General features: G+C 49.3%; 1 protein-coding gene across 5 annotated transcripts in view; it reads right to left on the bottom strand.

Annotated features, from left to right (window-relative positions):
• GALNT6 (polypeptide N-acetylgalactosaminyltransferase 6) overlaps window positions 1–18,953 on the bottom strand; it is a 38,444-nt gene extending 19,491 nt beyond the window's left edge. Inside the window, exons 1-4 of one of the 5 annotated variants that reach the window (XM_070370815.1) lie at window positions 18,814–18,945; window positions 11,146–11,253; window positions 6,931–7,524; window positions 4,486–4,658 (exon numbers count right to left, since the gene is read on the bottom strand). In XM_070370815.1, coding sequence (XP_070226916.1) covers window positions 4,486–4,658; window positions 6,931–7,421 — 664 coding nt within the window. In that variant the 5' untranslated portion in view covers window positions 7,422–7,524; window positions 11,146–11,253; window positions 18,814–18,945. Of the gene's footprint in view, window positions 1–4,485; window positions 4,659–6,930; window positions 7,525–11,145; window positions 11,372–12,686; window positions 12,838–18,813 lie in introns of those variants that run through there. The other 4 variants (XM_005908702.3, XM_070370816.1, XM_070370814.1 and 1 more) reach the window with 4 other exon arrangements.
• Window positions 18,954–20,546: the final 1,593 nt, after the last annotated feature.

The raw sequence follows: 20,546 nt of genomic DNA on the forward strand, positions 1-20,546 counted from the left end.
ACCTGCCCCCTAGTATCAAATGCCTGTACACTTGTGCTCAAACCATGCTGCTGGGCACCTGGACAGGAGGACAGAGAGCCTGGACATTGAATTTCAGCACAGACACAGCCCTCATGTGTGTAATGAGAGCCAGTTAATCTGATCAAATGGTCAGTCGTGTGGGGAACTTTATCCCGCTATGGCTGCAGAGATTACCGTGGATCTGAGGATATTTTTCTTTCTTTGCTGAAAGTCTCTCTAAAGTCTCAAAGCCCTCAAGGTAGGATGGTTTATCCTGGGGCCCACAAACTCCCTGAAATCACATGCACAAATGTGGGTGTGTGCACCCTTGTGGCAGCTGTGCACTATTCTAGGGACCGCCTGCGTCCTTAGTCGCTTCAGTCGTGTCTGACTCTTTGGGACCCCATGGACTGCAGCCCTTCAGGCTCCACTGTTCATGGGATTTACCAGGCAAGAATACTGGAGTCAGCTGCCATGCTCTCCTCCAGAGGATTTTCCCAACCCAGGGATCAAACCCACATCCCCTGTGACTCTTGCATGGCAGGAAGATTCCTTACCTACTGAGCCACCTGGGAAGCCCTCTAGAGAGAAGGGCATAGCTTTTAACAGATTGTCAAAGGAGGCCAGGACCCAAGAAAGTAAGAACGGCTGGTTCTGGTTTTTCAGACAGGAGATTCTGAGATGCTGGACTCGGCTCTATGAGACAGTCCAGGGCAACAAGGGAGAGGCCACCAGAAGGAATGGGAACATGTCTGGCGGCCCAAGAGGCGCAGGCTCTTTGGAGTAGCTACTACCAAGTCCCCCTAACAGGCACAGGCCACTCTGCCTTTTTGAAACTGCCCATGCCAGCCTGGCACTATGTCATTGGCTGGCCTGGTCCAAGGAGTCACCCAGCTGGGCAGTGTGCCTTTTACTTACACAATTCTGAGTGACAAGCTGAGACAGTTTAGAAAACTCCACCCCATGTGATTCAAGGCGAGAAACTTCTGAGGGACGGGCCACTCAGGGTTGTGGGAATAAGGGTTACAAGACAGCCCAGTTTGAGCTGGAGGGCAATGGATACACCGGTTCCCATTCCTTACAACCATTCTATGCTCCTAAGATTCCCCAGAGGCCACTCCCAGGTCCCAACCCTCTCTGCCAGACTCTCTGCCCCTCCCTTTCCACAAGCTCATCTCTCTGCTCCCTGTCCACCAGACCCTTTGATGCATCTCTGATACTTGTCTGCCCTTCCCAGGAAAGTGGGAGCTCCCAGAGGAAACGGGCTCACAGAGCCATACTCAGCGCCTCCTCCCTCTGTCCTCCCTGGCTCTAGTCCTCTTTCCCAGGGGGCAGGAGGGGGCTGGGGGAGGGAAAGGGTGCATCAGCAGCTGGGCTGCCGGAGGAACCCCTGTGGTTCCTGCCCTCAATATGGAAGCATGGGCACAGGAAGCCAAACTGGGAGAGCCCAGACCCTACTTGCCACCTGGGAAGAAGGCATAGCTCCTAGAGGACCCCAGACCCCCTGCAGGGGTCCTACAGTGCTTTTCTAGTTCTGGCCCCGGCATCCCATGCTTGAGTGACTGTCAGGACTTCCTCTCTGGACTCAGGTCCTCTGCTTCTCTTCCTGACAATAACCCTCCCTAAAGCTGCCACCTTTCTGAGATGAGGTCACTCTCCAGCTTAAGCACCTTCACTCCAGCTTAAGCACCTTCAGTAATTCATTTTCTTCCCCCTAAATAAATACTTTTAGCACGGTGTGGATTTCATTCAGGCTTCCCAGGAGGCGCTAGTGGTAAAGAACCTGCCTGCCAGTGCCGGAAACATAAGAGGTTCGATCCCAGGTTCGATCCCTGGGTTGGGAAGACCCCCTGGAGGAGAGCATGGCAACCCACTCCAGTATTCTTGCCTGGAGAATCCCATGGACAGAGGAGCCTGGCAGGCCACAGTCCATGAGGTCGCAAAGAGTCAGACATGACTGAAGCGATTTAGCATACATGCAAGAATTTCATTCAACATCTTTTTAGCGTCATTTCCCACAGCACAAATACCAATGTCTCTCGAGCTCTGCTGATGCTGTTTTCTCTTCTGGGGATGCCCTGAAACATCTCTTCTCTCCCTGGACACTCGGGCTTTCAGGTGAAGCTCTAATCCAAGTGGACGTCTCAGCCAGGCCACACAGAAATAACGTCTCCCACAGTGCAATGCTCCCATACAAAGAATAAAATGAGCTCAAAATTCTCTAAGCCAGGCTTCAGCAATATGTGAACCGTGAACTTCCAGATATTCAAGCTGGTTTTAGAAAAGGCAGAGGAACCAGAGATCAAATTGCCAACATCCGCTGGATCATCGAAAAGCAAGAAAGTTCCAGAAAAACATCTATTTCTGCTTTATTGATTATGCCAAAGCCTTTGACTGTGTGGATCACAATAAACTGTGGAAAATTCTGAAAGAGATGGGAATACCAGACCACCTGACCTGCCTCTTGAGAAACGTGTATGCAGGTCAGGAAGCAACAGTTAGAACTGGACATGGAACAACAGACTGGTTCCAAATAGGAAAAGGAGTATATCAAGGCTGTATATTGTCACCCTGCTTATTTAACTTCTATGCAGAGTACATCATGAGAAACGCTGGGCTGGAAGAAGCACGAGCTGGAATCAAGATTGCCGGGAGAAACATCAATAACCTCAGATATGCAGATGACACCACCCTTGTGGCAGAAAGTGAAGAGGAACTAAAAAGTCTCTTGATGAAAGTGAAAGAGGAGAGTGAAAAGGTTGGCTTAAAGCTCAACATTCAGAAAATGGAGATCATGGCATCTAATCCCATCACTTCATGGCAAATAGATGGGGACCCAGTGGAAACAGTGTCAGACTTTATTTTTATGGGCTCCAAAATCACTGCAGATGGTGACTGCAGCCATGAAATTAAAAGACGCTTACTCCTTGGAAGGAAAGTTATGACCAACCTAGATAGCATATTCAAAAGCAGAGACATTACTTTGCCAACAAAGGTCCGTCTAGTCAAGGCTATGGTTTTTCCAGTGGTCATGTATGGATGTGAGATTTGGACTGTGAAGAAAGCTGAGCGCCAAAGAATTGATGCTTTTGAACTGTGGTGTTGGAGAAGACTCTTGAGAGTCCCCTGGACTGCAAGGAGATCCAACCAGTCCATTCTGAAGGAGATCAGCCCTGGGTGTTCTTTGGAAGGACTGATGCTAAAGCTGAAACTCCAGTACTTTGGCCACCTCATGCGAAGAGCTGACTCATTGGAAAAGACCCTGATGCTGGGAGGGGTTGGGGGCAGGAGGAGAAGGGGACAACAGAGGATGAGATGGCTGGATGGCATCACTGACTTGATGGACGTGAGTTTGAGTGAACTCTGGGAGTTGGTGATGGACAGGGAGGCCTGGCGTGCTGTGATTCATGGGGTCGCAAAGAGTCAGACACGACTGAGCAACTGAACTAAACTGAACTGAATGCATATGGAGCTCTTACTGGAAACTAAGTACTCCACAGCACATGAACAATCTCATTTACCATCTATCTCTGATCCCTTGTCCACCTTGCAAGGGAGTCAATTATCTTCATTTTTAGAAGAAGGGACTGAAGGACTTCCATGGTGGTCCAGTGGTTAAGACTCCACACTCCAAATGCAGGGGTCCTAGGTTTGATCCCTGATCAGGGAACTAGATCCCACATGCTGCAAGTAAAGATCTGCACGCCTCAACTAAGAGCTGGCACAGGCAAATAAATAAATATTTGAAAAAACAAACAAAATGTGAGGATGGAAGTTCAGAGAGGCTAAGTATCTTGCCCAAGGTCACAGAGCTAGGAAAAGTCAGAGCTAGGATTTGAGTTCCTGGGTGTTGGACTCTCAAGTCCGTGTCCTCTCATGTCCGCTAGGGTGTGTTCCAGGTCACACCACCACGGCTGGTGCTGTAAGCAGTCATCTGACTATGAGGGCTGTTAGCCTACTCGGGACAAGATCTGTCTAATTTGTCATTTGTCATGTCATCTCCTACGCCTAAGGCAGCACCAGGCGCAAATAACTCAGCAGATGTTGGTGGAAATGCTTTGAACTGTGGAAGTTTGGTGAGCAAACTCACTTGCCTATTACCAACTACAACGAAGGGCTTCTGAGATGGAATCTTCAAGAGCAAAAGAATGGTCCAGTAGGTGGGAAACAGAGGGGAAGGCCCGTCCCTACTTTCTGCATTTCTGAATTGGGGTTGGGCTTGGCAGCTCTAAGGGAAGCCTTGAGGCCAAAACAGCTAAGCTTTTGGAGCTTCAGGGGTCAAGTGCAAATCAAGTTCAGGAATGTGGCTTACCCGCCCCCTAGCACCCACCTGCCTTCTTCCTGCTCCTGACCTTTATGATGAGCTGGGATGCCACACAACAGGCCACGAGGCAGTGTCTGCTCCCTTGGGAGCACCGGCAGGCCCTCTTTCCCAGAGTACCAGGGGAGACCCCAGGCCCCTCCTCGGGGGCCCCCTAGCCTCACCGTCCGTGCTGGCATCATCTACCAGAATGATCTCCTTCAGCAGGATGGCAGGGGTGGTGTGCAGGACGCTGTACACCGTCCGCAGCAGAGTGGACCAGGCCTCGTTGTGGAACACAATGATGACGCTGGTGGCAGGCAGCGGGGGGCAGCGCCGGAACTTCTGGTCGACACACCTGCAAGGGCAAAAGTGCAGATACAGTTCTCCGGGCCCCCGGTAGTCCCGGGGGCAGGAGGGCTCTGTCCACAGATTCCTCTGCTCCTCGGAAACCCCACCCTACGTTCCCCTTTGGAGCTGGGAGTAGCGGCATGCTTTTTCCAGCTTATCCACTATTTGCCACCTACTCTAAGCCTCTGCACAGGTGCTAACCAACTCACTCCAAAACCTCTCTCTCGGGACTTCCCTGGCGGTCCGGTGGCTAAGACTCTGCACTCCCAATGCAGGGGACTTGGGTTCGGTCCCTTGTCGGGGAACTAGATTGCACGTGCTGCAGCTAGGAGTTTGCATGCCATAACTGAAATATGCCTCATGCCACAACTAAGATCAAAGATCCTGTGTACAGCAACTAAGACCCAGCATGGCAAAAAACAGACGATCCCCACCAAAAACCCCAAAACCTATTCCCCCCCGCTGAGGTCCCAGAGGGAAAGTAACAAAGGGCAACTCTGACATGTGGAAAAAGTGACTACGAATTCCATATTCAGTGAGAGGGAAAGAAAGGCTTTACTCTTTACAATGAACGGTTCCACTCGAACCCATTTCCTCATGAACTCCCTGTAATCCGATACTAGTATCACAAACACTTTCCTGTGACTTTTCTCTATCCTCATCCACTCCAACCACTCTGGGGCACTAGGCGGCACTGCCTCCGTCCCCGACACACCATCTCAGGTGGGGGTGGGAATGTGTCAATGCTGGATCTCAAAGAATTGTGCAGCCTAACGCCCTTTCTTTCTTTTAGAAAAGTACTTATTTATTTATTTGGCTACACTGGATCTAAGGTGCAATATGCAGGATCTTTAATCTTAGTTGCAGAATATGGGATCCAGTTCCCTGACCAGGGATTGAACCCGGCCCCCCTACACTGGGAGCGGGGAGTCTCAGCCACTAGACTGTCAGGGAAGTCTCTAAAGGCCCTTTTTAAACTCCCTCTGCTGGTCAGAGAGATTTCTCAGGGGCCCTCCAGAGAAGACTCCCAGACCTCCTCCACTGGCTGCCCTCAGGTCCACTGCGCTTCCCTGTGAGGAGTCCTGGTTAATCAGGGTGGCTCCATGTTCTAGGCCTCTAATACTTGGTCCAAGTCTGAGGAACTCCAGGTTCCCAGCTCTAAAGAATCAAGAACCTGAGAATGGAAACTGCCATGTGTGGGCATGAAGGCTCAGTCGCATCCCAGTCATTGCAACCCCAAGAACTGCAGCCCACCTCTGTCGATGGGATTCTCCAGGGAAGAATACTGGAGTGGGTTTCCATTTCCTCCTCCAGCAGATCTCCGTGACTCAAGGATGGAACCCAGGCCTCCTGCATCTCTAGCATTGCAGGCAGATCCTTTGTGGCTGAGCCACTGGGGAAATCCCTAACTGCCATGTGAGAAAAGGCCAAAAACAGTATTCCTCTTGAGTTGGGAATGACAACGCCTACACGAGAAAGACACAAAACCTTTGATGGGAGGCCAGTAAGAGCACAGACTGAAGTGGCTACAGCTCAAAGATCTAAGAGCTGGTTCACTGCCCAGGACCGAAAGTACAAACAGATTCAAGTAACTAGCTGGAATGAGTTCATGGCCCTATGAGTCTTCACTGAAAGAAACCAGGAGGTGAGCAGCAATCCTGACCACCAGGGCCGCTTTCGGGAAATGTCCTTTGTTAGGAGCTCAGCGGCAGAGTCCTGTGGTCTCCAGCCTCTCGGCAGAGGGTGAGACCCCTGATCTGTGGGCTGCAGTCAGGCACTCCTCGTCACCCCTCGGCCCGCTGTGGTCCCCGTCAGGAGCTCCTTTTTCTGGGTCCTGTCACCTTCGCAATTGTTTTTCACTCTCACAGGTCTCCCTGAGACTCTGGCCTGACCATGATGCCCTTGAATCCCAACCCCTGGGATAACGACAGTGGCTCAGGAAAAGAAATGAGGGCCTAGAGGAAACCCTTGCCCACATTCTAAAATCCCTGTCAGGGACATCCCTGGTGGTCCAGTGGTTAAGAATTTACCTTCCAGTGCAGGGGATGCAGGTTTGATCCCTGGTTGGGGAACTAAGATCCCACATGCCTTGGGGCAACCAAGCCTGTATGCCACAACTGCTGAGCTGGAGGGCCGCAACAAAGACCCGACGCAGCCAAACGAATAAATAAATATTGATATAAAATAAAATCCCTGTCGGCCCTTTACATTGGCTGTGGACATACCAGGCACGCCTTTGGCAGAATCCTGGCCTCACCCCGGGATGCGGTGCTACTTACTCAGGGGGTCGGGTGTCCGGCCCCAGGGCCCTCTGCAGGGAGATGCGGTCACTGGCAAAGGCATTGAAGCAGTGCTTCTTATAGCCCTCTTCCTTTTCCTGGGTCTCCTGGGGCGTCCACTCTTTCTTCTGAAACGCCTTCCCATCCGCCCCAGGGCCATTGGGGTCCTGTGGCGGCCGTTCCCAGAATGGCTTCAGCTCAGCTGGGGTGTAGAAACCTGGGAGGCAGGACTGGTTGGTGGAGGCCAGTGTCTGCTGGGGCTCTGGAGCCCTGATCTGGAACTTGGGCATCGAGTCCCTGAGGTTGTGCACGGCCCCCAGCATGAGGTCCAAGACATGGTCCTTCTGGCTCACCAAGGACCTCAGCCATGGCTTCTCTGTGGCCTGCTCCCTGCCACTTACGTCCCTCTGCAGGATGAAGAGAAAGAGCACGAAGGCGCTGCCCACCATGACCAGGCGCACGGCCATGTGGCGTCTGCGGAGCAGCCTCATCCTCTGGAACTGACGGGGACCTCAGCTAAGTCAGCTCCGACTGCTGGGCCTGGCCCTGGAAACAGCGCGAGGTGTCGTGGTGGCCACACCCTGGGGCCTCGGCCTGAGAAGGTGGGATGAGAGAGAGAAATGAGCCAAGGCAGGTGGAGGAAAAGAGTCAGGGGATTTGCCGGTTCTTGTCCAGGCTCTGCTGCTGAATGGTGACATCACCTTAGTCCAATCACGTTACTTGTCTGCATCTACATTGTCTCCATCCAGATAATAAGGAAAATGGACCCTGTTTCTTTTCTGCCCTAAGATTCTGACATTCATGGACCTAGAAAAACTGGAACATTGAAACGCTACATGAAGAAATTTAATCAATGTAAACACTTTTGGAAATAATTTGGCATTTTCTAGAAAAATTTAAAATGTTCACACCCTATGACCCCTGCAATTCCTCTCCTGGTTTTATATCTCAGATAAACATATGCCCAAAGGCATGCACAAGAACATTTCTAGTAGTACCCACAAAAAAGGCAAAAATTAGAAATAATCCAAATGTCTATCAGCGTTATAATGAATAAACAGCGTGAAATATCCACAGCACATGACTGCACAACCGTGACAAAGAATGTACCATTTCTACATGCCACAACACAGATGCAAAGTTGAGCGAAAAAAAAAAATACAGAAGTTTCTGAAGACGGAGGAAAGACATGGGCATAAAGGCACATGGGGGGACTTCAAAATAAGCTTTTTTAAAAAAGTGAATGGTGGCTGCGGGCAGCACTGCTATTCTTTATACCCTATGCATATTTTATCAATGTTTGCTGTATCTACTCATATTTAATTAAAAAAATTAAAAACAATTTTTAAATCTAAGATTCTAATGACAGCACGTTCCAGGCAGGACCATGGCCCCAGGCATCTACCCTCATGTATGTGGTACCAGGCTCAGAGGAAGAGTGTTTGCAAAACTTTCTGTAGATAGTTCTGCAAGTATAAGGCTCACGGGGTAAGCACTAGATGCTGGTGGCAACAGACCTGCGCCCAAATTCTAGATCTGCAGCTTCTAACAGTAATGCACCTACCTACCTCCTAGAGTTGTTTGATGTAAGGATTAAGTTCAATAAAATAATTCTCGGAAAAGCTTAGCAGTCTCTGCACCCAGTCAATGCTCAAAAAGTGTTAGTTTTTATCAGTAGTAGCTGTGTGACCCTCAGGCACATGACTTAATCTCTCTAAGCCTCAACTTCCTCATCTATAAAGTGGGAGTAACTAATACCTAACCCACAGCGGGTGTGAGGATTAAGTCAGAAATAATGTATATAAAATACTCAGCCGAGTGTCTGGCACAGACCGAGCCCTCAATTATTTCTATGGTTGTTGTTAATAAATTGCTGCTCAGTTTCCCAGCAATTATCCTCAGGCACCTGGTCTTCGGCCAAAGCCACACTCATTACTCTGTCTCACTTACAAGGAACTTCAGTTGAGCTGTGTTGTTAAACACACAAGCTGCTGCCTATGGAGAAGCCCAGTGTTTGGAGTCACTTGGATCCTTGGGGCACATGTGGCTGTCATGATGTCAAGTGGGAACAGGGGTCACTTTGGGCGGGGGGGAGATGTTCTCTTTTAAAACCTCAGATTCATGCATATAGCAAACAGACACTAAGTATCTGCCGTGCATAGGAAGCTGAAATTGTGCACCTACGTAAACAGCAAGCATGAAGCCAGCAGCTTTGTGTGTAGCAAGCACACTGAATTTCTGCCTGCATATAGCCACATACTGAATGCCTACCATATACATAGCAAGCATGTGCTGAGTGCCTACTGTATACAGCAAATATACCTAAGCACCTACTTCTCACAAATATGTTGAGTATCTACTGTATAGAGAAACATTTTAAGTGCCTGCTGTATATAAACAGGTTGAGTGCTTTTTGCAAAAAAAAAAAAAGATTCCGCAGCAGCATCAAAAATCGAATAAGATTAAATCTTTTTGAGCATCTATTTTATATTAGGTATTGTCTGGGAGATAGAGGAGATTTGTTGATCCTGCCAGTATTAAGTGAATTCCTGCTTTATGCCAGGTACTCAGCCAGACGGTGGCCAGCCAGGAGGTGAGCAAGCTACACTGTGGGGAGGACCATGTGAAGCCCTGCTTTTGACAAAGGACTGTGTGCAACAGGGGTTGTTTCTCCCCAACATCTGGTGACCTCCCCGACCTTGCCAGCCACACTACTGGTAATCGTCTCCTATGCAGAGAGCCCAGCATTCAAGGAGAGTACAGTCAATTGGGGGAGTCAAATTTTAAGCAGAGAGGCACCCAGCCTGAGAGAGGCATCCTCAGGGGCAGAGGGAGAGAGGATGCAGTAAACTCACTGAGTGGCGGAGGGTGATGTTCGTGAAGTCCCTCTGGAGAGAAACTTGGGCTGAGCCCTAACCCACAAGTAGGAGTTGGCTGGTGACGTGAGCACATTTCAGGCAGAGGGAACAATATATAGAAAGCCCTGGAAGCAGGAAACAGCATGATCCATCAGAGAACTCCAAGGAATTTGGTTTGGTGGGAGTATGAAGCCTGATGGGAGTAGCAGGTGATGGGTCTGGAGAGGTGGCTTGAAATCAGGTCATCAAAGCAAAGAGTTTGCCCTTGACCCGAGGTATGGGGAGCAGTAAGGATTAGTGGCCCAACATTACAAGAAGAGTAGTGTGACAGCTGGTGGAGGGTGTCTAGGAGATGCACCCGAGTGGCAGCTGGATGACCAGTTAAGAGGAACTAGGGGCGTCTGACCCAAGATAGCAGCAGTGCGGATGAGGAGGGAGGGTGTGGTGCTAGGGGAACTTCCTTGGGTGATGAGGCGGGACAGTTCATCCTAGCCAGGACACAGAGGGACACAGAGAGGTGTGAGACCACCTCTTTCCCCACCAGATTTTAAAATCTAGCTGGAGTGCTACCAAGAACTGGTGGCACTGGGTTCAGGGAGCACCGGTCCCAGGAGGGAATAGGAACAGGAAAAAAATCTATTTCTAAATACCCTTTTGCACTTTGAACACTGACAACATTATCTATTCAAAAAGTAATACAATTCGAACTGAGTAAGAGCACAGACAAGGAGAGTACCCCGCTGGCTTGAAGACGGCTTCAAGGAGGAAACAGAGATTCAATGTAGAGGCGGTGTCCTGTCTAGGGGTTGCTGGGCTGGTTGATGCCTGAACTTGACATCTCATCAATTCTGCAACTGCCCCAGCTAAGCACAGACCGAGCGCCGCAGAATGGGGAAGTGTTTGCTACAACAATGTTGAACCATCTGAACATGGCATCTCCCCTGATACCTGTCTGTCTACTTTCCGCTCCAACAAGAAAGAGGGAGCACAGTTAGAAACAAAGGCATGGTTCAGGCATAACCTGGGAGTTACTGTGCAGTCAGTTCCAGACCACGGCAAGAAAGTGGGTCACACAAGTTTTTGGTTTCCCAGGACATATAAAACTTATGTTTATACCATACTATAGTCTACTAAGTGTGCAATAGCATTATGTCAAAAAAAAAAAAAGTATATACTATAATGAAAAAATAACACTTCGGGAAAATTTCAGCAATAGATTTGCTGGATATAGGGTTGCCACAAACCTTCAATTTGTAAAAAAGGCTGTATCTGTGAAGCAAGATGAAGTAAAGCACAATAAAACAACATATGCCTACAAAACTTAGTTATCAGATGCTGCCAGGTGCTTAAGACTCACCTCCTCCAGGAAGGCCTCCCTGACTGACTCACTCAGAATCACCTGGGTCACTCCAACTCCCTCGTCTTGGCATCGCGGTGTGATTCACTTTTGTTCCTTTGTTCCCTCCTAAAGAGAGACTTGGGGTTAAACTGAGCTCTTCCCAGGCATCTGCTCTCTCAATCCAGCCTGACTGTCTAAGGCTTTCTCTCTGGTGCTTGCAGTTCCTCAAGGTACTAACCACATCCTGAAATGAAACAAGACACCTGTGATTAGCCTTGGCAGTAAGGGACTCTGGTTTGTTTGCTTGGCATGCAGGCGATGGGAAAGAGTCTCTTCGAAGGGACACAAAATCCAGTGCAAGTCAGAAGACTTTGGCTTTAAGGATTCCTGCTCTCTGCGTAGGAGACGGTTACCAGAAGTGTGGCTGGCAAGGTCGGGGAGGTCACCAGACTTGGGGGAGAAACAGCCCCTATTGCACAGTGCTTTGTCAAGAGCAGGGCTTCACACGGTCCAGCTTCTGACTGGCCAAGAGGTCCACTGGCAAGTATGCCCAAGGCCCTCAACCACTCATTCCCTCCTGCTGCTGCTAAACTTTCATTCCCAACTCTTTTTCCTCCAGCCACCCTTGGGATCGCAAAACATCAGACCATCTTGATTTTAGTACTGAGATGATACCAGAAATCCTCTTATTCTGGGAACATTTCCTAGACTGAACAAATTGGACCTGTTTTCCTGGCCTCACCAGTCAGAATACAAATTTACGTTTTGTCACTGGCATAAGGGAACTGAGGCTTCACCCAGTCCAATGTCTATCAAACCGTTGATTGCAACTCATTACAGGATTGTGAAATACATTTAAAGTGTTGCAAATCAGCATGGAAAAAAATCATTTAAAAGATCAGACTAGACTAGAGGAAAAAAAAAATTACATCACAGGTAATACGGGTAAGTATTGTTTTGTTAAAATTTCATTTTGGTTATTATACATACATATATAGAGTAAGTATACCAAAAGTCCTAGTACAATCTTATGCTTTAATAACTTTGGAAGTATAAATGCCACAGGCTTACAAAGAACATCATTTGAAAATTTGAATTTCTTTCACTTCGTTTCTATGAATTTTGAATAACAAATTATTATTTTAATGTCTCCATCCATTGAAGATGATAAACATTTCCTGATACAAAATTAAAATGAAAAGTTGTTATTCAAAATTCACATAGGTGAAAGGAATCACATTTTCAAATGTTTTTTTGTTAGTTTGTAGAATTCATACCTCTTAGGTGATTAAAGCGTAAAATATTCCTAAAGGGAATTCCCTGGTGGTCCAGTGGTTAGGACTCAGTGCTTTCACTGCTATGGCCAGGGTTCAATCCCTGGTTGGAGAACAAAGATCCCACACAACAAAGCTTTCCTGAAACTTTTGAGATACCCTGTCACATATAAGAGGTACTAAGTTTTCTTGAAAAATGCCCCCCTTCCAACCTCTACCCATCCCCCCATCCCCTCCCCTCTCCTCCCACCACCTTCCCCAGGCGCGCCCTCCTCCAGTTCTCACCTAGGACCACAAATGCTTTGAAGATGCCACAAAAGTAGTTCCCAGGTAAAGTTTTGGCTTTAGTGAGAACCAGGGTCAGCTACCTGGAACACACCCTTGCTGGCCAGGTGGCCTATTTATAACAAAGTTTCTTTCTGTTTATCTAGGGAGCTGCTCACCTCCTAGAGACGTGGCAGCCAGGAAGTTAGCAGTGGCAACACCACCAACAGGGATGTTTGCTCAAGTTAGTCAGGCTATCGCTCAATTACAGGTTTCTTGAGAAGTGATGGCTGTCACCACTCTCACTAGGGGCAGGTGTGTGACAGAGCTAACACCACGGTGGGGAGCGGGCAGGTCCATTTCAAGCTACCGGTTGTGGGGAGGGGGGCCAAGAGGCTGTTTTGGACAAACGATTCTCCTTTTTTTCCTCCCAGGCAGCACTTTCTCAGTTATCAAAACCAACCCAACCTGCATTTCACTTCCTGTGTTCTCATGCTGTGAACAAAGTAGCAAATTATCTCCTCCAAACCCCTCCTTCCACCTCTGGCCTTTTTGATTACAGAATGCTGGTAGGTTTTCACTTTTCCCCATAATTACACCTTCAAAACACTTCAGCTTTCCCCCTCAACACTAGAGCTGCAGTAAGTGGCTTTATTTTCCCCCAAAGAGTCACTGAAAGTTATTTCAGTAGCAAGTCTATCAAGTTTTCTCCTGGGCTGATGTAGGTTCATCTTTTGTTTGCATAACATTTTAAGCTCTAGTTGTCCAAACACAGATTTTTTCTGTTGGAAAAAACCCAACTGAACTTGACTCACGCTGTGTACCTAGAATAGGCTTGGCCCATAGAAGGTTTCTTGATCTAGTCCAAGTTTGTCAAGTTACTGAAAAATAAAAATAATATGTGACCAAGCAGGAATTTCACCAGCTCATAGGTTTTTGTTACTAGAGGATCTCCAGGTCCCGCCAGGTCGGGCAGAGATATGTAACTGTTTCAAACTGAGCCTTGAGCGTCCTCAGAACCTAGGGATGAAGAAGAACACTAGGTGGGCAAGGGCTGGGATTCCCTAATTACTTAGGAACCCTGGTGACAATTAGGTTGGGTTTGAGAAAAAGCCGGGGTGGGGCAGGGGGAAAAAAAAGCTTGAACTGAGTCTTACCATCCATTACCTGGCAGGGGGAGAGGGATGGATGGGGGTGTTTAACAGAAGGGGTATTCCTGAAGGCTTGTGCTCATCTTCAGATTGAGGGGCAGGTGATGGGAGAGGACAGAACTGAAGCTTTCCCTTCTCTCTTCAGTGTACGGTGGGCTCCTGGCTGTAGGACTTCTACCCAGGGCCACTGGATACTCGACGTGCCACACCCTGAACTCAGGGTCTGTGGCCTGCCCCCTAAGCTGGCCAGCCTTCCCAATTTCCCCATTGCAGCCAGTAGCGTCAAAACCCTGGACACTACTCTTGCCCCTACTCTACTCCCAGTTATGGAGTTTCTAAATGGGTTTCAACGTCAGATTCACTCCATGCACGCTCCCGAGTCCTGCTGATTCATTCTCTGCCTCCTGGATCCTCCTCTTCCTCTGCCCTTTCAAAACCATTCTTTGAGACTGTGCTCTTATGACCCAGCATCTGGAGGATCAGCAGAACCTGCCTGCCAGCTTCCTCTGCCTCAGGCCTCTTTCTCCCTTTCACAATCTAGAAGGGCCATATTCATATTCCTTTCGCGCCATTTGACTGTAGCAGAAACATGGCCTTGGCAGTCTTCTTCCTGTTTGCTCCTCACCCTCACTGGCTACCTTTTCCTCTTCAAAGCATTTTCCTTATGTTCTTGCTAAGCAGATCAAATAGCCAACATCCACTGGATCATCGAAAAAGCAAGAAAGCTCCAGAAAAACACCTACTTCTGCTTTATTGACTACACCAAAGCCTTTGACTGTGTGGATCACAACAAACTGTGGAAAATTCTTCAAGAGATGGGAATATCAGACCACCTGACCTGCCTCCTGAGAAATCTGTATGCAGGTCAAGAAGCAACAGTTAGAATGGGACATGGAACAACAGACTGGTTCCAAATTGGGAAAGGAGTACATCAATGTTGTATATTGTCACCCTGTTTATTTAACTTATATGCAGAGTACATCATGCAAAATGTCCGGGTGGATGAAGCACAAGCTGGAATCAAGATTTCTGGGAGAAATAACCTTTATATGTAGATGACACCACCCTCATGGCAGAAATTGAAGAAGAACTAAAGAGCCTTTTGATGAAAGTGAAAGGGGAGAGTGAAAAAGTTGGCTGAAAGCTCAACATTCAGAAAACTAAGATCATAGCACCTGGTCTCATCACTTCATGGCAAATAGATGGGGAAACAATGGAAACAGTGAGAAACTTTATTTTCTTGGGCTCCCAAATCACTGCAGATGGTGACTGCAGCCATGAAATCAAGACACTTGCTTCTTGGAAGAAAAGCTATGACCAACCTAGACCGCATATTAAAAAGCCAACAAAGGTCCATCTAGTCAAGGCTATGGTTTTTTTCCAGTGGTCATGTATGGATGTGAGAGTTGGACTGTGAAGAAAGCTGAGCGCTGAAGAATTGATGCTTTTGAACTGTGGTTTTGGAGAAGACTCTTGAGAGTCTCTTGGACTGCAAGGAGATCCAACCAGTCCATTCTGAAGGAGATCAGCTCTGGGATTTCTTTGGAAGGAATGATGCTAAAGCTGAAACTCCAATACTTTGGCCACCTCATGCGAAGAGTTGACTCATTGGAAAAGACTCTGATGCTGGGAGGGATTGGGGGCAGGAGGAGAAGGGGACAACAGAAGATGAGATGGCTGGATTGCATCACATCCATGACCTGATGGATGTGAGTCTGAGTGAACTCCAGGAGTTGGTGATGGACAGGAAGGCCTGGCGTGCTGTGATTCAGGGTTGCAAAGAGTTGGACACGACTGAACGACTGAACTGAACTGAACTGAGCACCAAAGAATTGATGCTTTTGAACTGTGGTGTTGGAGAAGACTCTTGAGAGTCTCTTGGACTGCAAGGAGATCCAACTAGTCCATCCTAAAGGAAATCAGTCCTAAATATTCATTGGAAGGACTGATGCTAAAGCTGAAACTCCAATACTTTGGCCACCTGATGCAAAGAATTGACTCACTGGAAAAGACCCTGATGCTGGGAAAGATTGAAGGCGAGAGGAGAAGGGGACAACAGGGGATAAGATGGTTGGATAGCATCACCAACATGAGTTGAGTAAGCTCAACTCATGAGTTGAGTTTGAGTAAGCTCGGGAAGTTGGTGATGGACAGGGAAGCCTGGTGTGCTGCAGTCCATGGGGTCACAAAGAGTCGGACACGACTAAGTGACTGAACTGAACTGAAAGCAAATTATGTTTCTTTTCTCGAATTCTTACCTGAAACTCCCCTCCTCCAAGAAGCCTTCTCAGACTAAAGTGCATCTTACTGCCATTAGTATCGGGCATATTTGTTTCCAAGTTTCACGGCCCATGTTTCTTCACGTAGGACTTCCCCACTAGATTTTATGGGGGAGGGAGAATCAACAGGTCTAGACATTGGGCTGCCTAGGTTCCCTTTTCTTTCATCTCCTCAAATCTTTAAATCCTGGTCCCCAATCTTCTGCCTCTACTATCCTTTCCCCAACTAGTTCCCCTAACCTTCCTATTCCTGCAGCATCCGTCCATCCTGAGGTATCTGGTTGTTAATTCCACGCCCTGATCTGTCTGTTCTTTGTTTTCTTCTATCCGCAGCGCGGAGGGTGAGGATTGAGTTTCTTCCTTTCTTCAAATCTCTACCCAGGGCTGAGGACCAGGCTGCACAGGAGACTGGAGAATAACCTGACCTCCCAGGGCTCTCAGGTGCCACAAAAGAGTCTTGTAACAGTCCTTCTTCTCCCCAGACTGAGGCCATCCTTGTTCGCTGGGCAAGCCTTGTACACAGCACAATTACAGCTTTGAGCTCGACACAGAGACAGGCACTGCCCTGCACTTGACCTCTCATTCATTCAAGCCCTCACTCTCTTTCCATCAAATGAGAAAGGGTATGTTGGGCTTTCCCAGAGAGGGGCAGAGGGCTGTACGATGAGCCGAGTTCACCCAATCTTTGGCACAGCCACTGGGTGCCCCCAGGACAGAGAAACCCACTTTGGACCACAGGTTCACTTCTAGGGCTGGAGATGTCAGAACATGTCCATGAAGCCAGAAGAGGTTCAGGACAATACCAGAGCCTTTTTTTTTAATATCACTGCTTACCATACCAAAGCAAGACACAGTTGTCTTTTTCCATTTTACATATAAGGAAACTGAAGCCCACGGAGGTTTAGTAACCTGACCAAGGACACACAGCTATGAAATGGCAGAGGCAGAATTTGGTCCCAAGCCCACATCTCTCCAAAGCCCACTATCTTAACCATAGCACCATGCTGCCTTGTACTTGGCTGGTGCTTGGAGCTTTGACAAAGCATTTTCATATACACCTCATTTGTTCCCCACCCAGGGAGTGTTTATGTGATTTGGCCAAGGTCAGACAGCTAATTTAGTGACAGAGCTGAGCCAGCTCTCTGCCTCCATTATACCCACTGCCTTGGCTCTAGGGTTAGTTGTCCCTTTGATTCCTGATTTCTGTTCTAGGCAATGGCTATGTGGGCTAAGCCAAAGGTCGTATCTCCTGTTCAGGTTTCTCCTAGCTGAATTTGGGGCTGAGATGTTTCTGATCTCAGACAGTTTTTGACATGCCTCAGGGCTTCCCTTTTCAGGCCTGAGTTCTTCCATGTGGGTAGGAGTCAGCTGTTCTGCTAACTATAGGCAGTGATTACCAAGGATGAGGGCTTTCCAGGCAGCCCAGTATTCGTGGTTCCTCCAGCTCTAGATTACCTTCCCATTGACAAGCCTGCTCTGCTAACTGCTCTGGTGCCCCTGAAAGTTGTTTTGTTACCTCTGGGTGCCTAAAGTGAATGGTGCTGTTAAGGAACAGGAGGTCAGGAAGTACCTGCAATGATTCTGGCTTCTGCTGGATAACTTGAACTAAAGTAAATTTCAAACCCCTCACCTTAGCTTGCACTATTGATCACATGCATTTGCCTGTCTCATCCTTTTCACTCTTTCTGTAATGGGCAGAGACACAGCTCATTCACCGAGAGAATGGGGCGTGGGCAGTGTACACATATCTGGCAAAATGAGCACAAGCCCCAGGTTCTTTGGTGTGTCCAGAGTTGTTAACCTCCTGCAGTGTCTGCAAATTGCATTTGCAGGTCTGGCAGTGCACTGAGAGCGCAGTGTTAGAACCCTCCTTGTGAATGTTGCAATGGGGTGGTTGGCTAATAGAGGGGTCTGTTTTATGCTGTGCTGGCAAATTGACACCTCACCATCCCCATACATACAGACGAGCCCTATCCTAGCCTCTGCAGAGGTCAGTGTCTGGGATGACAGGCTCTGGGGGCAAGTAACAAACTATTTCTCCTTTCGGTTGGCCTGGGGTTTGGAACAAGTGACAGGAAATCAGGAAGTTGGTGACAGTCACAGTCATGACCCATCGGACTCCCTCCCAACAATACTGAGCACACAGTTCCTGCCCCTTACAGGCCCAAGTCTCCACAGGGAGGATGTCTGAGACCCTGCCCTCACCAGGGACGTTTCTCTTGCCCGCTCACCCGTTCTGCTCAGAAGCCGCTCCGCCCGGGCAGGAGGGAACCTCTCTGAAAAGTTTTCTGCAGCTAAGCACAGCGGCTGGCCCAGCGCGGGGCGATGGGGGCACAGAAGGGATGCCAGGGCATGGGTGACGGGCAGAGGTTGCAGAGTCCTGGAGGCACTGAGGCTCGCACCTCTCCCACCCCGCCCCTCCAGGACCCAGAGACCCCAGCTTTTCTGTCAACCTTTAAGGAAGGCGCGAAGGTTTAGGGAGTCCTACCGTGGGAGGAGCTAGAGGCCACCACGACAGATGGCCCAGCCCGGCCCTGCCCCTTCGTGTCACTGTCGGGGGTGGCGAGGAAGAAAAGGAGGAGAAGATCGGCGGAGGCGGGAGGCGGATGGGGCACAAGGGCTTGGGAGAAGCGAGCTCAACCGGCAGGAAGTCCCAGGAAGCAGGAGGGCTCTGGGTTCTAAGTCCAGAGAAGGCTCTGGACTGCTTCTGCCGCTTACCTGTGGTGTCCGGGCGGAGCCGCAGCCACGCGGCCGTGCAGCTCACCGGTTTCCCGACGGGACGTCCTGGAGGGCGGGGCCGGAGCGGGCCCTGCACGGCCGCTGGGGCGCGTCCTCCCCGCCCCTCCCCGGTCAGGTGCCGGGGGCCGAGCTCCCCAGCGTTGCTCGGCGCCGCGGAACGCCGGCTTGCTGCGGGGCTGCCCCGGGCCCAGGCACCCCGCCCCCGCCGCCGCAGCTGGGAGCCCGGCTGCTCCGGCTTCTCCAGATCTCAGCAAGTTCCGGGGGCCGGTCTCCGCGGCCAGGCTCTCGGCGTCGATAAAGATTGGAGGGTCCTGGCCACCACAAAGACGACAGGCGTGAGCCGCCGGCGTGTGCTTGGAACCGCAGCGTGCGGCGCGCGGGCTCAGTGGCCGTGTGGCCGCAGCGCTCAGAGTCTGGAGGAAGAGGCTCGGGAGCAGAGAAACGCCGCCGGACAGAGAGGCACCCCGGGGCTCCGTCCCAGGTTTGCTTCTCATCGGGAGGAGTGGTCTTGACCAAATGATTCCTCCCCTTCATCCAATAATAAGAGCAGGGAATTTGCTGTGTGCCACGAACAATGCCAAGGACTTAATGTGCCGGGTCTCAGGTAAACACTAGCCCCAGCAAATGACTACGATTATTGTCCGGAATATACACGGAAGGCGGCTGACCACACTGCTGGAGAGTGCGGCTCAAAGTAGACCAGCGGCTTCAGCATCATCTGATAAACTGTCAGAAATGTAGATTCTCGGGTCCCACCTCAGACCTAAATAATATGAAACTTGTGGGATGGGGCCCAGTAATTTGTATCTTTATAACCCCTCCAGGTAATTCTGGTGCATTCTCCACTTTGAGAATCACTGAGTGAGTAGTGTCAGAGCTGGAATTAAAATCCAAATAAGTAAGTTCAGTTCCTAAACCCACGCTCTGACTCATTACCACCCCCACCCTCAGGCTGCTCACCGGGGTTCTGTGATATAATCTTTTGGGTCCTTGTCTCAGTAATACAGAAGGACCACTCCAAATAGCCGGTAATTTGGAAATGTTCTATGGCAGAAAATTCAACCACCAATTCTGTTTTTCTTTTGTCTTGATGTTTAAATGAGTTTGTATTTCTAAGTTCATAAGACCCCGGGGGCAGGGGTGTGGGTGGGTAGATCTGAGCAAGAAGGCACTTGTGACATGAACCAGGAAGAGCAGGGGAAGCCACTGGGGATTAACAGTTGGATGAGAGAAGTAACCTTGTTTTCTAATCTGGAACCCCACAGGAGAACTGAGCTATTCAGGAGGTCAGAGCTTCTCCAGTGATGGATTCTGGAGAGAGGAGGCCAGTGGAGCAGGAAGAAGACCTTGCCCCCCTACACTAGATCGGGATGGATGTTCCTAAAGGAGTAGAAAAGGGAGGTATGCACTCAGTCTTGGCCTGCTCACCTGTCTCCTCCCCTAATACCAACCAAGTGGCTGAGTAATTCCCCTGCCCTCAATTCCCTTCTTTTCACATTAGAGACTCTGGGGTTTAAAGGAACTTCCCAGGTGTCTCAGTGGTGAAGAATCCATCATCTCAATGCGGGAGACGTGGGTTCGATCCCTGGGTCAGGAAGATCCCCTGGAGGAGGAAATGACAACCCACTCCAATATTCTTGCTGGGATAATAACCCCATGGACAGAGGAGCCTGGCGGGCTACACTTCATGGGGTCACAATGACAGGACTGAG

The sequence above is a fragment of the Bos mutus genome, chromosome 5, assembly GCF_027580195.1.
Source record: "Bos mutus isolate GX-2022 chromosome 5, NWIPB_WYAK_1.1, whole genome shotgun sequence".
Lineage (NCBI taxonomy): Eukaryota > Metazoa > Chordata > Mammalia > Artiodactyla > Bovidae > Bos > Bos mutus.